The following is a 21,221-nucleotide window of genomic DNA, read 5'->3' on the forward strand; positions in this document are numbered from 1 at the left end:
GTGCAACATGCATAACCAGATTGATATTGAATTTGCCAATCATGTTTGACTCCTGGTCCTAGGTACCAACAAGGGTATGGAGACTTGTTCCAGCATAGTATTAAAACTTGCCTGGCTAAAGCATCAGCTATTAAAATGGTAGTTTAGGGATTAACATTTGTATGTTCAAATAATGCAAATGTGCATACAAAAGTCAAATCCTGTCATTAATCTAACAAACATCTTCATGTTCTGCATCCTGTTGATTATCCTGAATGCAGATGACGACTTGTCATTGTGAGAGAACATGTTCTTATAAACACTGGGCAAACAGGAAACATGAACAACAAGGCAAGACAGAGACATTTGTAAAGATTTTCCAGATTTATTACTTTTTTAGTTACAGTAGCTTGTCTTTCTCACTTGACTCTTAAACTAGAATTATTTTAACACCAATATTACATGGTAACAGCCAGTATGGAAACATCACGGCAATGTTCTGGGAAGACAAACACATACTGTCAAGTCAAAACCGTCTGTGGGACTTTCTCATAAAGGAAAAAACAAATACTCGTACACAGCCTACTACAGAGACTAAGTTGTGTTGTAGAGAGTGGTGGAGGGCTGGGGGTACTAGGGGTGTGACACTGGAGGGTGTGAGTACATGTAAAAGGGGTGGGTCCCATTCCAGCTTTCTGGAGCCGGACAGTTACTCCTTAGAATGCATGTACAGCAACAGGTCAGCGACGCGGTGGCTGTAGCCAAACTCATTGTCATACCTGGGGAAACAGACAGAGATGGAGTCATAGTTTAGTTGAGGGCTGAGAATAACCAAAAAGGGGTCCAGCATTAGCAGGGGAGAAACTATAGAATTAAGAATGATTGAATATTTACTCTAATTCTAAGGGAGTTATTTACCAGGAAATGAGTTTGACAAAGTTGTCGTTGAGGGAGATGCCGGCGCCAGCATCAAAGATGGAGGAGTGGGTGTCTCCAATGAAGTCAGAAGACACAACCTGGTGGGACAGGAAATATAAGCAGTGAGAAACCCACCAACAGAACAGCTGCAGTATACAGAGAGCTATGTCATCTAGGAGCCCTGCTTTTAAACTACAACTTACTAATAACACATATAATTGCCAGTAAAACTGAGCTCCATTGCCACCTCTGCTCATCTTTCATGTTGACATACATATTTTGTAATTAACTTCTCTAGGGTAGGGGGCAGCATTTGGAATTAAAAGCATGTCCAAATTAAACAGCCTGCCCAGATATGATATGCATATAACTGGTAGATTTGGATAGAAAAAACTCATTTCCAAAACTGTTAAAATAGTGCCGGAGTATAACAGAACTGATTTGGCAGGTGAAAACTACAAAACCTACTTCCTGAATGGATTTTTCTATTCAATGCCATTACAGTATCCATTGACTTAGGACTCAAATTGCAGTTCCTATGCCTTCCACTAGATGTCAGTCTTTAGAAATTGTTTCAGGCTTGTATTCTGATAAATGAGGGAGTAAGACCAGTCTGAATGAGTGGACCCTGACGTGTCAGAGCTTTTTCATGCGCAAGCCCGAGTGTGCCTTTCTTGTTGACGACGTTATTGTCTGGTTGAAATATTATAGATCATTTAGGCTAAAAACCTGAGGATTGAATATAAACATTGTTTGACATGTTTCTATGAACTTTACGGATACAATTTGGATTGGTCTGCCTGTTTTGACTGCGTTTGAGCCTGTGGATTACTGAAAAATATATAAAAAGACTATCAAACAAAAGGAACATTTATTGAGTAAATTAATGTCTGAGTGCAAACATATGAAGATCAAAGGTAAGGGATTCACTTTCTCTATTTCTGACTTGTGTAACTCTTCTACTTGGCTATGTTCTCAAATAATCGTAAGGTATGCTTTCGCTGTAAAGCATTTTTAAAATCTGACAGTAGTTAGGTTTAAAGATGAACTTCTTGTGAATCCATGTAAAATATGCTTTGTTTTCTGAATTTTTAGAATTACCATTTCTGTATTTGGCGCTCTGCAATCTCACTGGATGTTGGCCAGGTGGGACCTAGCATCCCACCTACCCTAGAGAGGTTAACTTACAGAGTCCTCAGTGTATCCCAGGTATCCCTTCATGGGTCCTTCGGCGGCCTTCTTGACAGCCGCCTTGATCTCAGCGTAGCTGCCAGGCCGGGACAGGCGGCAGGTTAGGTCCACCACTGACACGTCAGCCACGGGCACACGGAAGGCCATGCCAGTCAGCTTGCTGACAGAGAGAGAAGACTTACATAATCAGTATTTTTCATCACGCACACATCTGCATTCAGCATCTTTGATAAGTAGTAGGCACAATCACATAAATGTATGCAAACACCCATCACAGGAGGCTGCTGAGGGGAGGACGGCTCATAAATGGCTGGAATGGAGTCAATGGAATCGTATCAACCACATGGAAACCACATGTTTGATGTCATTCCAACCAGCCTCCTGTGACACACACACCATCTACTGACCCGTTGAGCTCAGGGATGACCTTGCCCACAGCCTTGGCAGCTCCGGTGGAGGCAGGGATGATGTTCTGGTGGGCACCACGGCCATCGCGCCATGCCTTGGCAGAGGGGCCGTCCACCGTCTTTTGGGTGGCGGTGTAGGCGTGGACTGTGGTCTGAGAGGACCAGAGAGAGAAAAAGATGAGCATGGGTTCCATAGCGTCAGCAGATGTGTCAATATGGACCACGGGAACAAAAGACATTCAGATGCTCCCTGCGCATGAAGATGCATGGACAGTCTAATGGAAGAAAAACACTGACCATGAGAGCCTCCTCGATGCCGAAGTTGTCGTGGATGACCTTAGCCAGGGGGGCCAGGCAGTTAGTCGTGCAAGATGCATTACTGTGGATGACCAGAGAGAATTACAATAAGTCACCAATTCAGATGAATCAATTATGCTACCCTTATTAAAAGGTTAACTATTCTTGTGAAGAGTTCACCCTTTGATCATGCATGTATTGGTAAGGAATAAAGGGACTCACCTGACGATGGTCATGCTGGAGGGGTCGTACTTGTCCTCGTTGACTCCCATGACGAACATGGGGGCGTCGGGTGAGGGGGCAGACACAACCACCCGCTTGGCACCACCCTGGATGTGGGACTGTGGAAACAGAAAAGAAAACGCATTGAGAAAGTCTCAAATCTTGAATGCACATCATATTTAATGTTTGTGTCTGGATCTGACTGGTCCTAATACACCTGAGAACTGTTGATAAAGTCTTTAGACTATCATCGGTTTATTTTGGCAAAGTACATTAGGGTTACTTATTTGGCTGATGCAAGGCATTGGTGAGCGCTATAGTCATCAGTGCTTGAAAAGGACACAAGTGTGTCAGAGTCTTCTGTGTCTGGGTACTGCTACTTACAGAGGCCTTATCAATGCTGAGGAAGACTCCGGTGGACTCAACGACGTAATCGGCACCGGCTTTACCCCATGGGATCTCATGGGGCTTCATACTAAATGGGGGAGAGAGAGATTAAGAAAAGCTGACTATGTACAGTCGTGGCCAAAAGTTTTGAGAATGACAAACATTAATTTCCACAAAGTTTGCTGCTTCAGCGTCTTTAGATATTTGTCAGATGTTACTATGGAATACTGAAGTAGAAGTACAAGCATTTCATACGTGTCAAAGGCTTTTGACAATTACATGAAGTTGATGCAAAGAGTCAATATTTGCAGTGTTGACGCTTTTTTCCAAGACCTCTGCAATCTGCCCTGGCATGCTGTCAATTAACTTCTGGGCCACATCATGACTGATTGCAGCCCATTCGTGCATAATCAATGCTTGGAGTTTGTGGGTTTTTGTTTGTCCACCCACTTCTTGATTGACCACAAGTGGGATTAAGGTCTGGGGAGTTGTTTTGTTCCCCGAGCCACTTAGTTATCACTTTTGCCTTATGGAAAGGTGCTCCATCATGCTGGAAAAGGCATTGTTCGTCACAAAATTGTTCCTGGATGGTTGGGAGAAGTTGCTCTCGGAGGATGTTTTGGTACAATTCTTTATTCATGGCCGTGTTCTTAGGCAAAATTGGGAGTGAGCCCACTCCCTTGGCTGAGAAGCAACCCCACACATGAATGGTCTCAGGAAGCTTTACTGTTGGCATGTCAGAGGACTGATGGTAGCGCTCACCTTCTCCGAACAAGCTTCTCCGGATGCCCCAAACAATCGGAAAGGGGATTCAGAGATAATGACTTTACCCCAGTCCTCAGCAGTCCAATCCCTGTACCTTTTGCCAAATATCAGTCTGTCCCTGATGTTTTTCCTGGAGAGAAGTGGCTTCTTTGCACCAGGCCATCCTCCAAAAGTCTTTGCCTCACTGTGCGTGCAGATGCACTCACACCTGCCTGCTGCCATTCCTGAGCAAGCTCTGTACTGGTGGTGCCCCGATCCTGCAGCAACTTTAGGAGACGGTCATGGCGCTTGCTGGACTTTCTTGGGGGCCCTGAAGCCTTCTTCACAATAATTGAACCGCTCTCCTTGAAGATCCGATAAATGGTTGATTTAGGTGCAATCTTACTGGCAGCAATATCCTTGCCTGTGAATCCCTTTTGTGCAAAGCAATGACAGCACGTGTTTCCTTGCAGGTAACCATGTTTGACAGAGGAAAAACAATGATTCCAAGCACCACCCTCCTTTTGAAGCTTCCAGTCTGTTATTCAAACTCAATCAGCATGACAGTTCTCTAGCCTTTTCAACACTTACACCCGTGTTAACGAGAGAGTCACTGACATGATGTCAGCTGGTCCATTTGTGGCAGGGCTGAAATGCAGTGGTAATGTTGTTTTGGGGTTCAGTTCATTTGCATGGCAAAGAGGACTTTGCAATTAATCTGAGCACTCTTCATAACATTCTGGAGTATATGCAAATTGAGGTAGCAGACTGAAAATGAATGTGTCATTCTCAACTTTTGGCCACGACTGTACAGACTCAGTGAGCATAGCCTTGCTATTGAGAAAGGCCGCAGTAGGCAAACCTGGATCAAGAGATGAGACTATGTGCACACAAAATGAGGTGGAAACTGAGCTGCACTTCCTAACGTTCTGCCAAATGTATGACCATAGAGACACATATTTCCCTCAGATTGCACAGACCCACAGAATTCAAAAACAATTCCAATTTTGATAAACTCCCATATCTATTGGGTGATATACCACAGTGTACCATCACCGCAGCAACCAGTGAAGAACACCATTGTAAATACAACCCATATTTATGTTTATTCATTTTCCCTTTTCTACTTTTAACAATTTGCACATCATTACAACACTGTATATAGCCATAATATGACATTTGAAATGTCTATTCATTTGGAACTTTTGGGATTAACATTCAAAATGTGAGAATATTTCCTTTAAGCCTCAGTGTTAACACTGAGCTGGGCCTTGCAGACAGGTGGCACCAGCCCTCAAAGGCCAATAACAACACTGAGGAGATACTGGCCAGAGGGATTACAGACCACTGAGGTAATACTCTGAGCCAGGGAGAAAGGGGCACACATATTAAATCCCAAATCAACCTAGCCCCATAGAATGGAACTTCACTCAGATGTACAGACGCTGCACGCACGAGCACACGTGATGATGTCGTCACTCACCACTGGAATACGGAGATGGAGTGGTCGTCCACAATCAGCTTCCCGTCCTCCATGCTCACCTCACCCTTGTAACGGCCGTGGGTGGAGTCATACTTGAACATATAAACCTGCGGAGATAGTGAATTTGAGAAAAATACTGACATTGTCCGAGAACAATTTGGGTTATCAGTTCATTACACATGGGGTAATTGGTGTGTTATTACAATAAATACTACCACATAAGCACACGGGTATCTTGATCTGGCCTCCTCTGATTAATATGGCAGGGTGCCATGTTATATGAAGGCTGTTGGTTGAGGGACTGAACGACTCAGCTCACCATGTACTGCAGGTCGATGAAGGGATCGTTGATGGCAACGACTTTAATTCCCTTCTGCAGGCAGGCCCTGAGGACCAGGCGACCAATACGGCCAAATCTGGACAGAGAGGGGAAAGGGTGGATTCAGTACAGACACAGGGCGACATGGGATTTCTACCCTAAAAACCATTCTAAAATCCCCTCGTCCGGCCTCTGTATTGGGACTGCTGTGAAAAATTCCAGATGATGCTAAACTAACATGTTTGAGTTAGGATTTACACATCATGTGGAAGGGTGAGTGAAGTAGTGTGTACTTAACCGTGTGACTCGGATGTATGTGCATTGGTGTGTTGGTTTACAGTGTAATCCTTATTATCTGTTAACAGTGCGGTCCTCCTCTTCCCATCGAACACTACGGACTCCCCTCAACACCACACCTTCTGGGGCTGGTTGCACCAGTTGGTCGTAACTATGTCCAACGTAAAGTGTGCTCTATGCTGGACCTAAAAATGATCCCTGTTACACCACATGTTTGACCACACACGGCTATTACTTTAAAGTGTTTAAATTAGCCTACTTTATTCCAATATCTTCGTAATTTAGAGGGTCATTCCCACAGTAATTATTGATTGACCCATCCAGATGTGGTTTAGAAAACATGCAGTGGTGGGCTTTGCAAAGTGATGAGACGTGCCTCGCAAAGTTCAGAATGGTCACGAGGATGGTAACAGCCTAGTAAATGGGCGCAGGCTAGCAACCATCAAATCTCATGAACGCCCATTGCTTACGCCGGACTTAGCTACAACTAAATTCTTATCCCAAAGTTGGACGTAGCTACGCCCAAACTAAAATTGAACAACTTTTACACTCAACTGGTGCAACTGATGACAACCACAGGCTCTGTGGGGGCTGACAGATACCCATAGGAAGACGACTAATGTCTGTTCAGTGTTCACTGTTTGCTGCTCCCAATTGGGATTTACACCATAGATCCTTCAGTTATCAGTTTGTTTTGCAATTGCATTGCTTCATAGCCTGTTATTATTACATAACTCTTAACAGGGGCTGGATGTCTTTGTGGGTCATTTTCCATTATTTTTAATGGCAGTGTTTAACACCGTTTTTGATAAATATGCAACAATGTGTATAAGAGGTGAATGTAATGCTTACCCGTTGATTCCAACACAGAGGTCTGACATAGTTGCTGTTGATTGGGTTGTAGTGGTGAACCTGAAACAAGACAGACAATGTATTGCAACAAAAGTATCTCCCTGTAGAAACAGCAAAGTCTTGCAAAATGTACAGCTTACACAAAGAGGGTAGGCCTAACTAAGACTGACTCTTCCCAGGCCGTCTATTCCCACAGAGCCTAGAATCAGCAATCACTTTTCTATAACAGAGATAGTACCAGTTTAATTTGTCCAGTTAAGTAACAGCAGTTAGCTAAGTCAAACACTTGTTCTGCTATGTAGTGCAGGACTAGGTGGCCTAGTGATGGGAGGTGTAGGTTAGATTTCTGTCCCTAACTTGGCTACGTGAGGCTCCATTGTCTCCAGGCCTGTTTAACATGCCAGACAGAGAAGCAGCAGGCACAGACTTCCTATTCAGAGGACTTCCTTTGTCGACTCCAGGGGAAACTAGCCCAGTATGGAACAAACACTGGGTTCTGGGCTCCTCCCTTCTAGCCTGTCTCAATCCACAGGGGATATCAATCAGTAGCTCTCCTCTGCAATGTTAGCTCTCACTGTATAACCAGCCGGTAGGACTGGTGCCAGGCCAGTCTCATTACTTTCCAGAGGCTGCGGTGTGTAAGGAACGATAAAACACAACCTTCTGGTTTAATAGGAGACTAGGCTATTGACCTACTTTGACTTCTCCAATGGTCCCATATCGGAGGATTGGACACAGACATGCTTTCTGTTCTCAGCTCAACTTGCATGGAAACATAAATTAGCCTTAGGATAGGCACATTACTTATGAGCAAGCTACTGTATGTGTGGCATTTCTGACAGTGGCTGGCTATTCTCTGAATTTCAAGCGCCAGACTCGTACTTTTAATTCCCCACTGGTGCAGTGAATGGAGTTGAGGCCCAGATGGCATTCATTTTGTAGCCATGTGACTGCGTTAGGTGAGGAGGATTCACTGTGAGCTTGGCCCAGTTGGTTCATTATAGGCCAGTGAATCCAGACAGCATATGCAGTGCATTCTATGGCTCTTTAAAAAGACCATGGGTTGGAGGAACAGGCAGATTAGGATAAGCCAGCTGGGTTAGTTGCAGACACTTTCTGTAACTAGAAAGCAAGTTATTACAGCTGAGACTATAAAAATAAGGCTTTATAGTTTAACTCTGTCTTTACATACTGTTTGAGCAAGTCAAAGAAATGTGCAACCAAATTATATAGCCTAGCAAAAAAAAAAAAAAAGTAGGTTAGCAGTGCTGAAGGTAATTTGAGGTTGGGAGAGGTTTGAACACATTTAAGGCAATACTTGCAAAATACAGTTGACCAATAACAATGTCTGGTACGTGTTGGAGGATGGACCGCATAACTAAGTTACTACCATTTGCTAACAAAGTGATGCAACAATCAGGAAATTCCTGCTTCTTCATTTTGCATCGATGAAAACATTTGTTGGAAATTGATGTGGCAAACTCTTATATCAATGTTGAAACACTGCTGTTATAAACAAGTCCTAGCCCTGGGCTATAGATCTATCAATTCATCATGTTTACCATAATCTGTATTGCTCTATACAGTGGCAAGAAAAAGTATGTGAACCCTTTGGAATTACCTGGATTTCTGTATAAATTGGTTGGATTTACATCTACATGGACAGACAATTTATCTTGTCTATATTGAATACATAATTTAAACATTCAGTGTAGGTTGGAAAAAGTATGTGAACCCCTAGGCTAATGACTTCTTCAAAAGCTAAGTGGAGTCAGCTAACCTGGAGTCCAAGCAATGAGACGAGATTGGAGAGGTTGGTTAACGCTGCCCTGCCCTATAAAAAACCCTCAACATTGGAGTTTGCTATTCACAAGCAGCATGGCCTGATGTGAACCATGCCTCGAACAAAAGAGATCTCAGGAGACTTAAGAATTGTAGACTTGTATAAAGCTGGAAAGGGTTACAAAAGTATCTCTAAAAGCCTTGATGTTAATCAGTCCACGGTAAGAAAAATTGTCTATATAGAGAAAGTTCAGCACTGTTGCTACTCTCCCTAGGAGTGGTCGTCCTGAAAAGATGACCGCAAGAGCACAGGGCAGAAGGCTCAATGAGCTTAAGAAGAATCCTGGAGTGTCAGCTAAAGACTTACAGAAATATCTGGAACATGCTAACATCTGTTGATGAGATGTTAGCATTCCTCCTGACCGTTGTGCAGGTCTGATCCGCAACTACAGAAAATGTTTGGTTGAGGTTATTGCTGCCGACGGAGGGTCAACCAGTTATTAAATCCAAGGGTTCACATACTTTTCCCACCCTGCACTGTGAATGTTTACACGCGTGTTCAATAAAGATGTGAAAATGTATAATTGTTTTTCTTACCTTTATTTAACCAGGCAAGTCAGTTAAGAACAAATTATTATTTTCAATGACAGCCTAGGAACAGTGGGTTAACTGCCTGTTCAGGGGCAGAACGACAGATTTTTACCTTGTCAGCTCAGGGATTTGAACTTGCAACCTTCCGGGTACTAGTCAAACGCTCTAACCATAGGCGGTGGTAATTCCAAAGGGTTCATACTTTCTTGCCACTGTAGGTGACATTTAAACCAATAAAGCAAATGACAGACCCACTATTAATCCAGTTCAACTGAAAGAGTTCTCTATTGATTTGTCCTAGTCTGCCATGACAGAGTGATTTTGGCTGCACATGGAGGTCCAAGCGAACAGAAGTAATATAACATATCCGTGACCATGTCCAGTTCAAAGGAAAGGTAAATGTAGTTTCTCTCAAGTGAAGATAAATCATTAGGCCATAACCTAGCCTCGCTGGAACCTAACCTAATTAAAACTCAGAAATTGTAAGGTTATTAAACACATCAGCAACTGACAGTATGAGCAGATGTTACGCCTAAAATGAGACCTTGAAAAAGCCTGAGTGCCTCTTTGTAAACTAATCAACAAGTGAAGGGTGTCACCATAACCTCGAAATCAGACACTCATAAAAACCCTGGACAGATAGCCTATATTAGAGTTATGGCTAGAAGGTATCCAGTTTGTCAAATTAACATCAAAACATTTTAGCTAACCCTAATCCTTTTCCTAACTTTAACTTACGCAGCAGGTTAGGATAATTACGAAAAGTCAAATCTGATGTTCATTTGACAAAAGCTGGATCCTATGAAGGGAGTCCCAGTTATCCTCCATTAGCTTTTCCACTGAGCGGAAGGTCACCAAAATGGGTGCACAGAAACAATCCATACACGGAACAGAACTAGTACTGAACTAGTACTGAACTCTGGGCATTAGGCTAGACTAGTGGGAACAAAGCCCTTGGGGCAAAAACGCCTCAGACCAATCGAAGCAACACTTTGGTCAATCAACACAAAATAGCTATAAATAGTCCTAGGTTCTTCCAATGGATTATCTGGTTGTCTAATGTCTAGCACCCGGTTCAAATTGTCTGGGTGTAGGCTATAACGGGGGGCTATGCAAAACTACATATTTAATTGGACTAGTATCATAAGGTCAAGTAAAGTACCTTACTGAATGGGCTTAGGATCTGTAGTATCCTCCAATGAGCAATAAATCATAGATCTCACAACTTTCCACAGCTTGCAGGCCTATGTAAAACTGCTGTGCTGCAGCAAGGTAGAACTCAGCACTGTCTTTGAAAGGACACAGGATTGCCCTTGCATCTGGTTGGTGTAACGTTAGACAACTTGATAATCTGTGCCTGTATTCCTGTGTGTGGCTCCCACCACAACTAACCCAGCTGGCTTATCCTAATCTGCCTGTTCCTCCAACCCGTGGTCTTTTTAAAGAGCCCCAGAATGCACTGTGTATGCTGCCTGGATTGACTGGCCTATAATGAACCAACTGGGCCAAGCTCACAGTGAATCCTCCTCACCTGACGCAGTCACACCGACTACAAAACGAATGCCATCTGGGCCTCAACTCCATTCACTGCACCATTGGGGAATTGAAAGTACTAGTCTGGAGCTTGAAATGTTGATATATTCAGTAACATTGAACCTTTGGATAAGGACATTAAAAAGATGTCTGGCCATCTTCAATTCTCCTTGCCACACAGGCGACATCACAAGGTGACCCAGCCATTAGTGATACAGGCAAACAGGCTGGGAGGCAGTAAGAGAAGGCTCCATGTTAATATCGTGTTCACACCTTCCCTTTCAGCCTGGTTCAATCCACAAATCAACTCTGTTGCACTAGTTCTATCACCTCCATGTTGCTTCTTGAGAATTTTTTTTTTTGAGTAGACAAGCCTCACACCGGTCTCGTCAAAAGAAAAATGTCAGCGGGTTGTGTTATTGTGTCTGTGTTATTGTCTGAAGTACTACCACCCCTCTTTTGGTCTCAAGAGTATGCAAGTGGGCGGACAAATAGAATCCTTTGTCGAGGGGACCAATCAATACTGGACTTGTGCCTCAAGATGTCAAATGGCTCTCATGAGCTGAAATGTGGAGGAATTCAACAGGCGCAGGCTGCTGACATGGTGGCGACTTAAAACCCAGCACAGACAAACGGCATGGTTTGTACAGGCCTATAGGATCCACCTCTGCTTCTGACTCAACCGCAATCAATTATCTGCCTGTTCTACTGAAAACTGACACTCAACATCAGGTTTAAATTAACGACACGTCTGCATACCAACAGCCCATGATCAGGTTCCAAAAACTGAAAAGAGTAGTTTGTGATTGTGTCATTCAAGCAAAAGCCTGAGCCATGGTATATTCAGGTATGGCACAATTACTATATAACTTTGTAACAGATGAAGACTGTCATGAAAATAAAATAACCTTCATAACACACGAGTACCAGTCAAAAGTCTGGACACCTACTCATACCAGGGTTTCTTTACTTTTACCATTTTCTAGTGTGCAAAGACGTCAAGGCAAAAGGGTGGCTACTTTGAAGAATCCAAAATATATATTTATTTAACACATGAGTCCATATGCTTTACTGCAGGTGTCCAACTTTAAGTAGGTGTCCAAACGTTTGACTGGTACTTAGGGTTGAAAACTTTCCGGAAATTTCTCATGGGAAGTTATTCCTAGGAATTTTGATTACATTCAGAAAAGTTAACTTATAACAGTGAACCTTTGTGGGATAAACATAAGGCTATTCTAGGTCTTGTGGCATATTTCAGTCAAACTATCCCCAATTCAATGGCATTGCAACCCTCTGCATGCACAGTACATTCTTCCATCACATGCACATCTGATTCAAGATCTTGCACACTAATGGGATGCTATTGAGCCCACACTACTACACTGTCTGAGCCAAGGACTACATGCCTTCTGGCAAGTTGATTACAATACTGGGTGGGGTGAATATATTTTATGACATCCATGATTAGTAAATAGTAGCCTACAGCAAAGTGTTTAAATCATTTCTAACTTGTTAACAATTTCTGCTAGTTAGTTTTTGCTACCATGTGAGTTTTAGCTTGCTTAAGCCTGCTAACTGAGTGTTAATTCACCTGTTTCCATACATGTTTCATTTTAAAACACTTCTTACAATAGAGTTGTTTAGTTTAACTATTTATCTGTACATGGAATTATTCTTTTTTACTAATCTTTACAGAAAAATGCCACAGGCACTATCTGATGTGTGGAGACATTTCACTGCAACTAATTTTGAAGGAAAAGCGGTGTACATTTGCAAATACTGTGCCAAATCATGTGAAGAATACAAAGATGCAGAATCTGCCCAAGTGCATAAAGTTCCCTCAGTGCTCACAACAAGCAACTTCTGACAAAAGTCCCTCTACTTCTATTTGAGGTGAAAATTAGGATTCAGACACCTTATCGATAGCAACAGCTTATGGTCCTACTGGAATCAGAAGTTTGACTCAATGGAGGAATGTAGTCAGAGAAATGCTGTTGAAGGTCTTGCTCGAGCTGTGTATGCAACTGGTTCTCTTCTGATGCTCACAGGCAATGTGTATTGGAAGAGAATTCTGAATGTTCGCCCCCCAGCATACATAATGTTTGTGGGCAAGGAATAATCAACTACATCTCCACCCCTCAACTAGAGGTCGACCGATTGATTGTTCAACGCCGATACCGATTATTGGAGGACCAAAAAACCAGATAAAAAAATAAATAAAAAATAGGATTAATCTGTATTTGTAGTAATGACAATTACAACAATACTGAATGAACACTTATTTTAACTTAATATAATACATCAATAAAAATCTATTTAGCCTCAAATAATGAAACATGTTCAATTTGGTTTAAATAATGCAAAGACAAAGTGTTGGAGAAGTCAAAGTGCAGTATGTGCCATGTTAGCTTTTTTACATTTGAGTTCCTTGCCCAGAACATGAAAGCTGGTGGTTCCTTTTAACATGAGACTTCAATATGCCAAGGTAAGAGGTTTTAGTTAATATATTATTTATAAGACTCTATAGCATTTGTATTCCATATACCTTTGACTATTGGATGTTTTTATAGGCACTATAGTATTGCCAGAGTAACAGTATAGCTTCTGTCCCTCTCATTGCCCCTACCTGGGCTCAAACCAAGAACACAGCGACAAGTCACACTCGAAGCAGCGTTACCCCATCGCTCCAACAAAAGCCGCAGCCCTTGCAGAGCAAGGGGAATAACTGCTCCAAGTCTCAGAGCGAGTGACGCTTGAAACGCTATTAGCGCGCACCCCGCTAACTAACTAGCTAGCCATTTCACATCGGTTACACCAGCCATTAGGCTGATAGGCCTAGTCATAAACAGCTCTGTGCTTGCGAAGAGCTGCTGGCAAAACGCATGAAGGTGCTGTTTGAATGAATGCTTACGAGCCTGCTGCTGCCTACCATCACTCAGACTGCTCTATCAAATCATACTTAATTATAACACAGAAATACGAGCCTTTGTCATTAATATGGTCCAATCCAGAAACTATCCTCGAAAACAAAAAACATTTATTATTTGTGAAATACGGAACCGTTCTGTATTTTATTTAAGTCTAAATATTCATGTTACATTGCACAATCTGCAATGTTGTCATTATTACATAAAATTCTGGCAAATTAGTTTACAATGAGCCAGACTGCCCAAACTGTTACATAAACCCTGACTGTGTGCAATGAACGCAAGAGAAGTGACACAATTTCACCTGGCTAATATTGCCTGCTAACCTAGATTTCTTTTAGCTAAATATGCAGGGTTAATATATACACTTCTGTGTATTGATTTTAATAAAGGCATTGGTGTGTATGGTTAGGTATACATTGGAGCAACGATACGCACCGCATCGATTATATGCAACGCAGGACACGCTAGATAAACTAGTAATATCAACCATGTGTAGTTATAACTAGTGATTATGATGTTTTTTTTTAAATAAGAAGTCTAATGCTAGCTAGCAACTTACCTTGAATTTTACTGCATTCGCATAACAGGCAGGCTCCTCGTGGAGTGCAATGAGGCAGGTGGTTAGAGTGTTGGACAAGTTAACTGTAAGGTTGCAAGATTGGATCCCCCGAGCTGACAAGGTGAAAATCGTTTGGTTCTGCCTCTGAACAAGGCAGTTAACCCACCGTTCCTAGGCCGTCATTGAAAATAAGATTGTTCATAACTTACTTGCCTAGTTAAAATGAAGAAAATAAAATTGCCCTCCCCCCCAAAAAAACAGATTTCCGTTCATGAACACTTGAAATCAGCCCTAATTAAGCGGCCATGCCGATTAATCGGTCGACCTCTACCCTCAACCAGTATTCAACAAGAGCACAGACAGTCTCTACATTGCAGATGAGCTAAAGGCAGTTAAGGACCTTGAACCACAGAAGGTATTTGCACTGGTGACAGACAATGCAGCAAACATGGAGGCTGCAAGGTCTAAAGTGGAGGAGTCCTACCATCACATCACACCCATTGGCTGTGCTGCTCATGCATTGAATCTGCTCCTCAAGGACATCATGGCACTGAAAACAATGGATACACTCTACGAGAGCCAAATAAATGGTTAGGTATGTGAAGGGTCATCAAGTTATAGCAGCAATCTGCGTCACCAAGAAAAGTGAGAAGAATAAGAGCACCACATTGAAGCTGCCCAGCAACACCTGTTGGGGTGGTGTTGTCATCATGTTTGAAAGTCTCCTGGAGGGGAAGGAGTCTCTTCAAGAAATAACCATATCACAGTCTGCCGATATGGACAGTCCCATCAAGAACATCCTCCTGGATTATGTATTTTTGGAAGAGAGTGGTATAAGCAGCCTGAAACCTATAGCAGTAGCCATTGCACAGATTGAGGGAGACAATGCCATCCTGTCTGATGTTCAGACTCTGCTTGCATATGTAAGAGAAGAAATCCGCACTACCCTGCCCACTTCACTGTTGCGCCAAGCAGAGGAAACTGCAGTTTTGAAATACATCAAAAAAGCGCGAAGACTTCTGCCTGAAGCCCATACACGCCGCAGCTTACATGTTGGACCCCAAGGATGCTGTCTGGTGCAAAGATCAACAAGGCCTATGGTGTCATCACTACCGTGTCTCACCACCTTGGCCTGGATGTGGGAAGGTTCTTGGCAGTCTGGTGAAGTACACTTCCAAGCAAGGGCTTTGGGATGGAGATGCAATATGGCAGTCGTGCCAACATCTCATCAGCCACCTGGTGGAAGGGACTTTGTGGCTCTGAGGCTTTTTCCCCTGTTGTCTCCATCATCCTCCAAATCCCACCAACAGCCACCTCAGAGCGCAACTGGTCCTTGTTAGGGAACGCACGCGTCAAAGCACGCAACAGGCTGACCAATACAAAAGGTTGAAAAATTGGTGGCCATCCGGGCAGATTTTAGGCTTCTAGAGCCTGACAACGAGCAATCCTCAACAAGGTTGGAAAGTGACAGTGAAGATGAGGTCTGAGTGATGTTCAAGAGGTGGACATTGAGGTCCAGGGAGAAGACATGGAAGCCTGAGAGGAAGACAACCAAAGCTTAAGTTTCTAGACTCTCATTTTAGATGTTGAAAACATTTTTGGGAGATGCGATGGATCAGTCGGTATTCTGTTGTACAGTGAAATCCCATGTGAAGAGTCAACTCATTTAAAGCTCAAAAACTACATTGAAATGGTATTAAGTTGCATATATTTCCTTTAATTCCATTGGAAAGTTTCCACCTCTGAATATTTCCCAAATTGTGCAACCCTACTGGTACTAAAATATATTCACACACACCATTTGGTGAGCCGGGCATTCATGTGGTTGACGCCGTTTCAGCTGTAACATAGACTCTACAACCTGATGAAACTTTGTTGCTCCTTTCAGAAACAAGCAAGATGCTGTAGCAAACTAATATTTGGTTGTCTAAGTGATTCCCCCTCCCTGCAGCAGCACCTGGAGTCAGGAGAGGATGAGAAAATGTGGGTCATCCATTCCGGTGACAGCGGTCATTTGGCTGACCAATAACCGCCAGCCAAAATTCCATGACCTGACCGCCACATCCCCAGGTATATTGACCATCATACCAATAATATGTCATAGCAAGGTTTTAAAAATGCCTGGGGTAATAAAGCCCAATAATGACTTTGTTTTAAACATCCACCATTGGTAATTGTCTGGCTAGACAGACTTGGAACAATCAGTCAAGTGCTATGGGGCTACTCTGTTGGGGTGCAGCCGTCCACCCCTCCACTCACCCAGACAGGCACTTGTCCACAGCACCAACCCATTACTGGGGAGAAACAGGGTGCCTGCAGTAAGTGGGTCATTCACCCCAGGAGCATACAGATACAATCAGGCAGAAAATGGCCCAGACAATGGGACAAAAATAAAGTGGGTGCGTCTCAATAGGGAAGTGTTTATGAACGAGTTGGCCTTTTACTACAATATTCATTCAAATGCTGACAATCAAGAAACAAAGCAAAAACCAGCGTGTGGCTGTGTTGAGGGATGAGGCAGATGGAAACCATTCCTGTTAGCAGAGGTGAGCCTGGGAGCCATTTTGAGGAAGTGCTGTGTCATACCACCACATCCATTTACTGTGCTGCACACAGGAAGAAATGACACGCAACCAGGCAAATATGATGCAAGAGGCAGGCCGAGTAATTGTAGGTAATAGATATTTACAATGCAATAACAATAAATATACTATAATTTCCATGACCAGCATTGTAATTTGCATAGAGAGGACACACATTAACCTCTGTTGACCTCTACAATCTGTCTTAACCTCAGCAGAGAGAGAGAAAGAATATGTGCTGCCTCACACACCCACCCTCTCACTGGCATTTTCTACATTCCCAGGCATGTCTTGAAATGATTGTAGCTCAGTAGTTTTCCACTGTTGAGACCTCAGCCATGAGGGGCAGGCCCTGATACTAGAGACTGAAGACTGCCCAGTATTCACCATTCAACCTGCTCACGGACTGCCACACGCCTTTGGAAAATAAACTGCATTAAAACTCACGCAGCCCCACAAGCTAGAATATTATTTTCAGTAAATCAATATATCAAACATCTTCTGTATTTATGACAAACGCAATTACCTAACATTTTTTGGTCAAAAGCATGTTTTCAAGATCATTCTGAATCGTTTAAAAGTATGATTTTATAGCCTGCAGCTAAACTATTGTATGTTGGCTAATCTCAAATACAGCAAATAAACCTCTGATAACATTCTCAGACTGAGAACCAGTAGTCTAATATGGTTGGGCAGCTGTCAGAGAGCGGCATGATTCTACAAGCCTCAGCACCTTGCCCATTTACTGTCACATGACTGCCCTCACTGCAGACAGCCAGTCAACTCACGCAACTAAGGATCACACCATCAAGGCCTAGTAATAGACTAACGTAGTCAGCTTTGTCTAGACAAAACCAGAAACTTGCTAAATGCATGATAAGCCAGTCACTTGTCCTGTGGTGATAAAATAACAAGTTGTAGCCCTGTTGTGTCATGTCAGACAAAATCGTCAAGGCGGCAATATGTTTAAGTCCATTCGTCTTCTGTTAGAGCTGTGAAACCTAATAGGTCAGCAGGAGATGCCGACCAACCAGAACACAACAGGAAGGCACACAGATGGGAAAGGCATGATGGTGGCCGCTGAAGAACAGAACAGCCATGAATAAATGAACTGTTGTAGCAAACTGCAGTGGATCGATGAAGGAGAGGTTACCTCCTGACTGCCTGAAATGTGCAGCTGAGTCAGGGGGGGGAGGGGGGAATTAGGAGAAACGACATCCATGTGATAATTTACTAAATGTCATCTTTGGGGAAGTGATAGCTAGCTCTAACCCCAGCATCAAGAGAGGACACTGTCAGCAAGAATCAAATTCAAAATTCAAGCCAGGGGGTGTGGTTAACGATCAACCCAGGCAGTTATACAGCTAGTGATGGGCTGCATGTTGCATCAGCAGTGCTTATCAAGTTCTCACCACTATACTGCACAAAAATAGGCCTACATAAGGCAGATAAAGAAGGTGTTCCCTTTCAGACAAAACTGATTCAACAGCCACACACCAACAATACAGGTATAAAGAACACACGGATAGGATTCTTCACACACACACATACTGTAAATAATGGTGGGGGAAATATCTCCATGGTAACCTCAAGGTGATTAAGTGCATACCAAAAAAAGGAAAGCGCATTGAGCAGGTCAGAGAGAGGGAGTAGAGTTTGAGGGAACAACCTCTTACACAGGAAGACACTGGTCGCAGTGGACATTGCAGACGACTTCAAAAGAAAGTTGATTAACTTGCACCATAAACAACTATTCCATTTCATTTGTAGATCAGTCTCAATTTTCCCATGATACATCACGTTTTCGATGATCTCGAACACGGTCTTTGAGTCAGAGTCTCTTAGCTGCAGGCATGTTCAGGCCTAAAACAGGAAAACAGGACTAGGCCCGATCAATAATCACACAACCAAACCAGTACATCATCTTGTTTTACATTAGGCCTTTGTAATCAACACCCTTAGCAGTCTTCCAGAAGGATACTTGGCACAGTGCACATGCATATAAGCAGGCCAAACTGGATAAATTAGCAGTTTACTAATTTGGATGATGATATGCATTACATATTGGTCATTGAATACATTTTGAAATATATCATTATTTCAACGATTCTAACATGCCATTTCTGTTCTTTTGGATGAGGAATCATTTTATCTCCAGAATATGATAATAAGTGGTTTATGCAGGAAACAATTAATTCAGCAGGGAATCATTCACTCAAATAGGCCAGGTCTGTAAAATGACCTTGCAGTATGATACGACCTTCATCGCAGTGATGAAAAAGGCCCATCTGGCGATGGCTGCCTCTCCATCCTCCATAGTGACCCGAGTCGAAACCTGTTGTTCGCGTCTTTGCAAACGGTTGACATCTTGATTAAAGTTTAAAAACAATGTATATTTTAGCAACTAATACAATTAACTACAATTCGGACAAAGTAACCTAATCGGTAGGCACATTGATGCGACACGGCACACCATGGCTTCCCCCTTCAGAGAGCGTCATTGGAATCATGCAAGTCATCTTCAATCATTATTACGCTCATACCCAAAATTAAAACATGGATGTATCAATTACAATTCAACATCCACTTCATAAAAAAAAGTGGGCTCGGCTTAAATTTGGCTACATTTCTTAGTTTAGATTTTACATCATTGCCACGGTAACATTCTAGAATGCTCTGACGCAATCAAAAGAATTCATCATGAGTATGTGGTGAGGCACGTAGCCAGTTAGCTTGAGTAACATTTCTGGGATTTCCTGTACAGACATCTATGCCAGAACTCTTGATTTACACCGACCATTTGATACAACTAATTAGGTTCAGATGTGGGGAAACAGATTAACTGGTTATTTATTGCATGAAGACAATCTAAATGTTGTATAAAGCCACAATATTCGTTCTCAACAGTCGTCCGAAAAACGCATCATCGTTCGAGCTACAGTGTCACGTAACCTCTGCACATTTTACCTTCTAATGGATGAATAATGCATTATCTTGATGGTCTCAATAAACGCTCAACTCGTGTCTCAATAAATAAGATTAGTATGTGCTTTGCATTAGTTGGCAAACTACGTTATATTTTCAGAAATTAAAGTTGTACAGAAACGTGAATTATTACACAAGGCCATAGGCGCATCCTTTCCCCGCCTCCATCATTTCCTGGCTTTGTAATGTTAAAGCGAAAGGAGAGGCTCAGAAGTAGCTACTACTACACTATTACAACCGTATTCAAAAAACAAAAAGACACATATTAAGCAATAAGTATTACAATGACTGTTGTAGAATAAGTCCTTTTGTCATTTATTACATACCTTGAGGAGATGCTGCAGTGACTGTGCAAGCTGAGAGAACAGCCTTCCAAATTTATAGCAGACACGTGACACGCGTATTGCTCTAATTGCCCTAGAAACATGACGTCACTTGATCTTCTGCTGGGTCACTGCTGCTATGGAAACCATAGAGAACTGGGGGAGGTTGCCAAATTATGGGCGGCACAGGAGGATGCTGCAAACTGATTTTTTAAAATTAATATTTTATTTAACTAGGCAAGTCAGTTAAGAACAAAGTCTTATTAACAATGACGGCCTTACACCGGACAAACGCGGAAGACGCAGGGCCAACTGTGGGCCAACTGCCCTATGGGACTCCCAATCACGGCCTGGAATCGAACCACGGTGTCTGTAGTGACGCCTCTAGCACTGAGATGCAGTGCCTTAGACCACTGCATCACTCGGGAGTTGATGATGCCCTGCACATCCAACCAAGCATCAATTGAGTATTTAGAAATATAAAAAAATAGGCTACGAATGTTGTTTTTTTATGAACAGAAATCGAAATGAGTATTTTATATTATTTTCACACATTGAACCATAACCATACTAACGGATCATGAATGACAAAGTCGTTAATTTGCATAATTTGATGGAAAAATCTGAGACTACCGCTCTAAAATTCCACATGCTGCAGCACGTGACTATCTGGGCACGTGTTCTGCAGAGCATCCGGCTGCTGGGCTACGTGAGATATGGTGCGTGCTTTGTGAAATGGATGAAAACCGTGTGAGACCACATTGTGGTGAATCCATTGTAGTTACACGCGATCTCAATGTAATAACGTATTTCACTAATCTAATTTCTGAGTGTAAAATA

The 21,221-nt window shown here is 42.6% G+C and overlaps 1 protein-coding gene across 3 annotated transcripts; it reads right to left on the reverse strand.

The window, feature by feature from the left end:
* Nucleotides 1-340: 340 nt before the first annotated feature.
* Nucleotides 341-20,500, reverse strand: LOC109901831 (glyceraldehyde-3-phosphate dehydrogenase). 3 transcript variants are annotated; one of them, XM_020497817.1, is made up of 11 exons: nucleotides 20,385-20,500; nucleotides 7,097-7,156; nucleotides 5,948-6,044; nucleotides 5,629-5,735; nucleotides 3,399-3,489; nucleotides 3,015-3,133; nucleotides 2,793-2,874; nucleotides 2,496-2,647; nucleotides 2,086-2,248; nucleotides 898-995; nucleotides 341-758 (listed from the first exon to the last, which is right to left on the reverse strand). In XM_020497817.1, exons 1-11 carry the CDS (start codon nucleotides 20,483-20,485, stop codon nucleotides 689-691), a joined length of 1,140 nt encoding a protein of 379 aa, XP_020353406.1. In that variant the 5' UTR covers nucleotides 20,486-20,500; the 3' UTR covers nucleotides 341-688. The 3 variants fall into 3 exon arrangements, with proteins under 3 accessions (XP_020353406.1, XP_031642938.1, XP_031642939.1); XM_031787078.1 differs by lacking the exon at nucleotides 20,385-20,500 and adding an exon at nucleotides 10,637-10,819; XM_031787079.1 differs by lacking the exon at nucleotides 20,385-20,500 and adding an exon at nucleotides 10,632-10,779.
* Between the last annotated feature and the right edge of the window lie 721 nt (nucleotides 20,501-21,221).

The sequence above is a fragment of the Oncorhynchus kisutch genome, linkage group LG13 (genome assembly GCF_002021735.2).
Source record: "Oncorhynchus kisutch isolate 150728-3 linkage group LG13, Okis_V2, whole genome shotgun sequence".
NCBI lineage: Eukaryota > Metazoa > Chordata > Actinopteri > Salmoniformes > Salmonidae > Oncorhynchus > Oncorhynchus kisutch.

Excerpts from the sequence above, each read along its gene's own strand:
- LOC109901831 (XM_020497817.1), bottom strand. The coding sequence starts at position 20,485 with ATGTTTCTAGGGCAATTAGAGCAATACGCGTGTCACGTGTCTGCTATA. Across the intron at positions 5,736-5,947 it reads TCATCGACCTGCAGTACATG|GTTTATATGTTCAAGTATGA; the intron begins GTGAGCTGAGTC and ends CTATCTCCGCAG. Across the intron at positions 2,648-2,792 it reads GCATCGAGGAGGCTCTCATG|ACCACAGTCCACGCCTACAC; the intron begins GTCAGTGTTTTT and ends TGGTCCTCTCAG.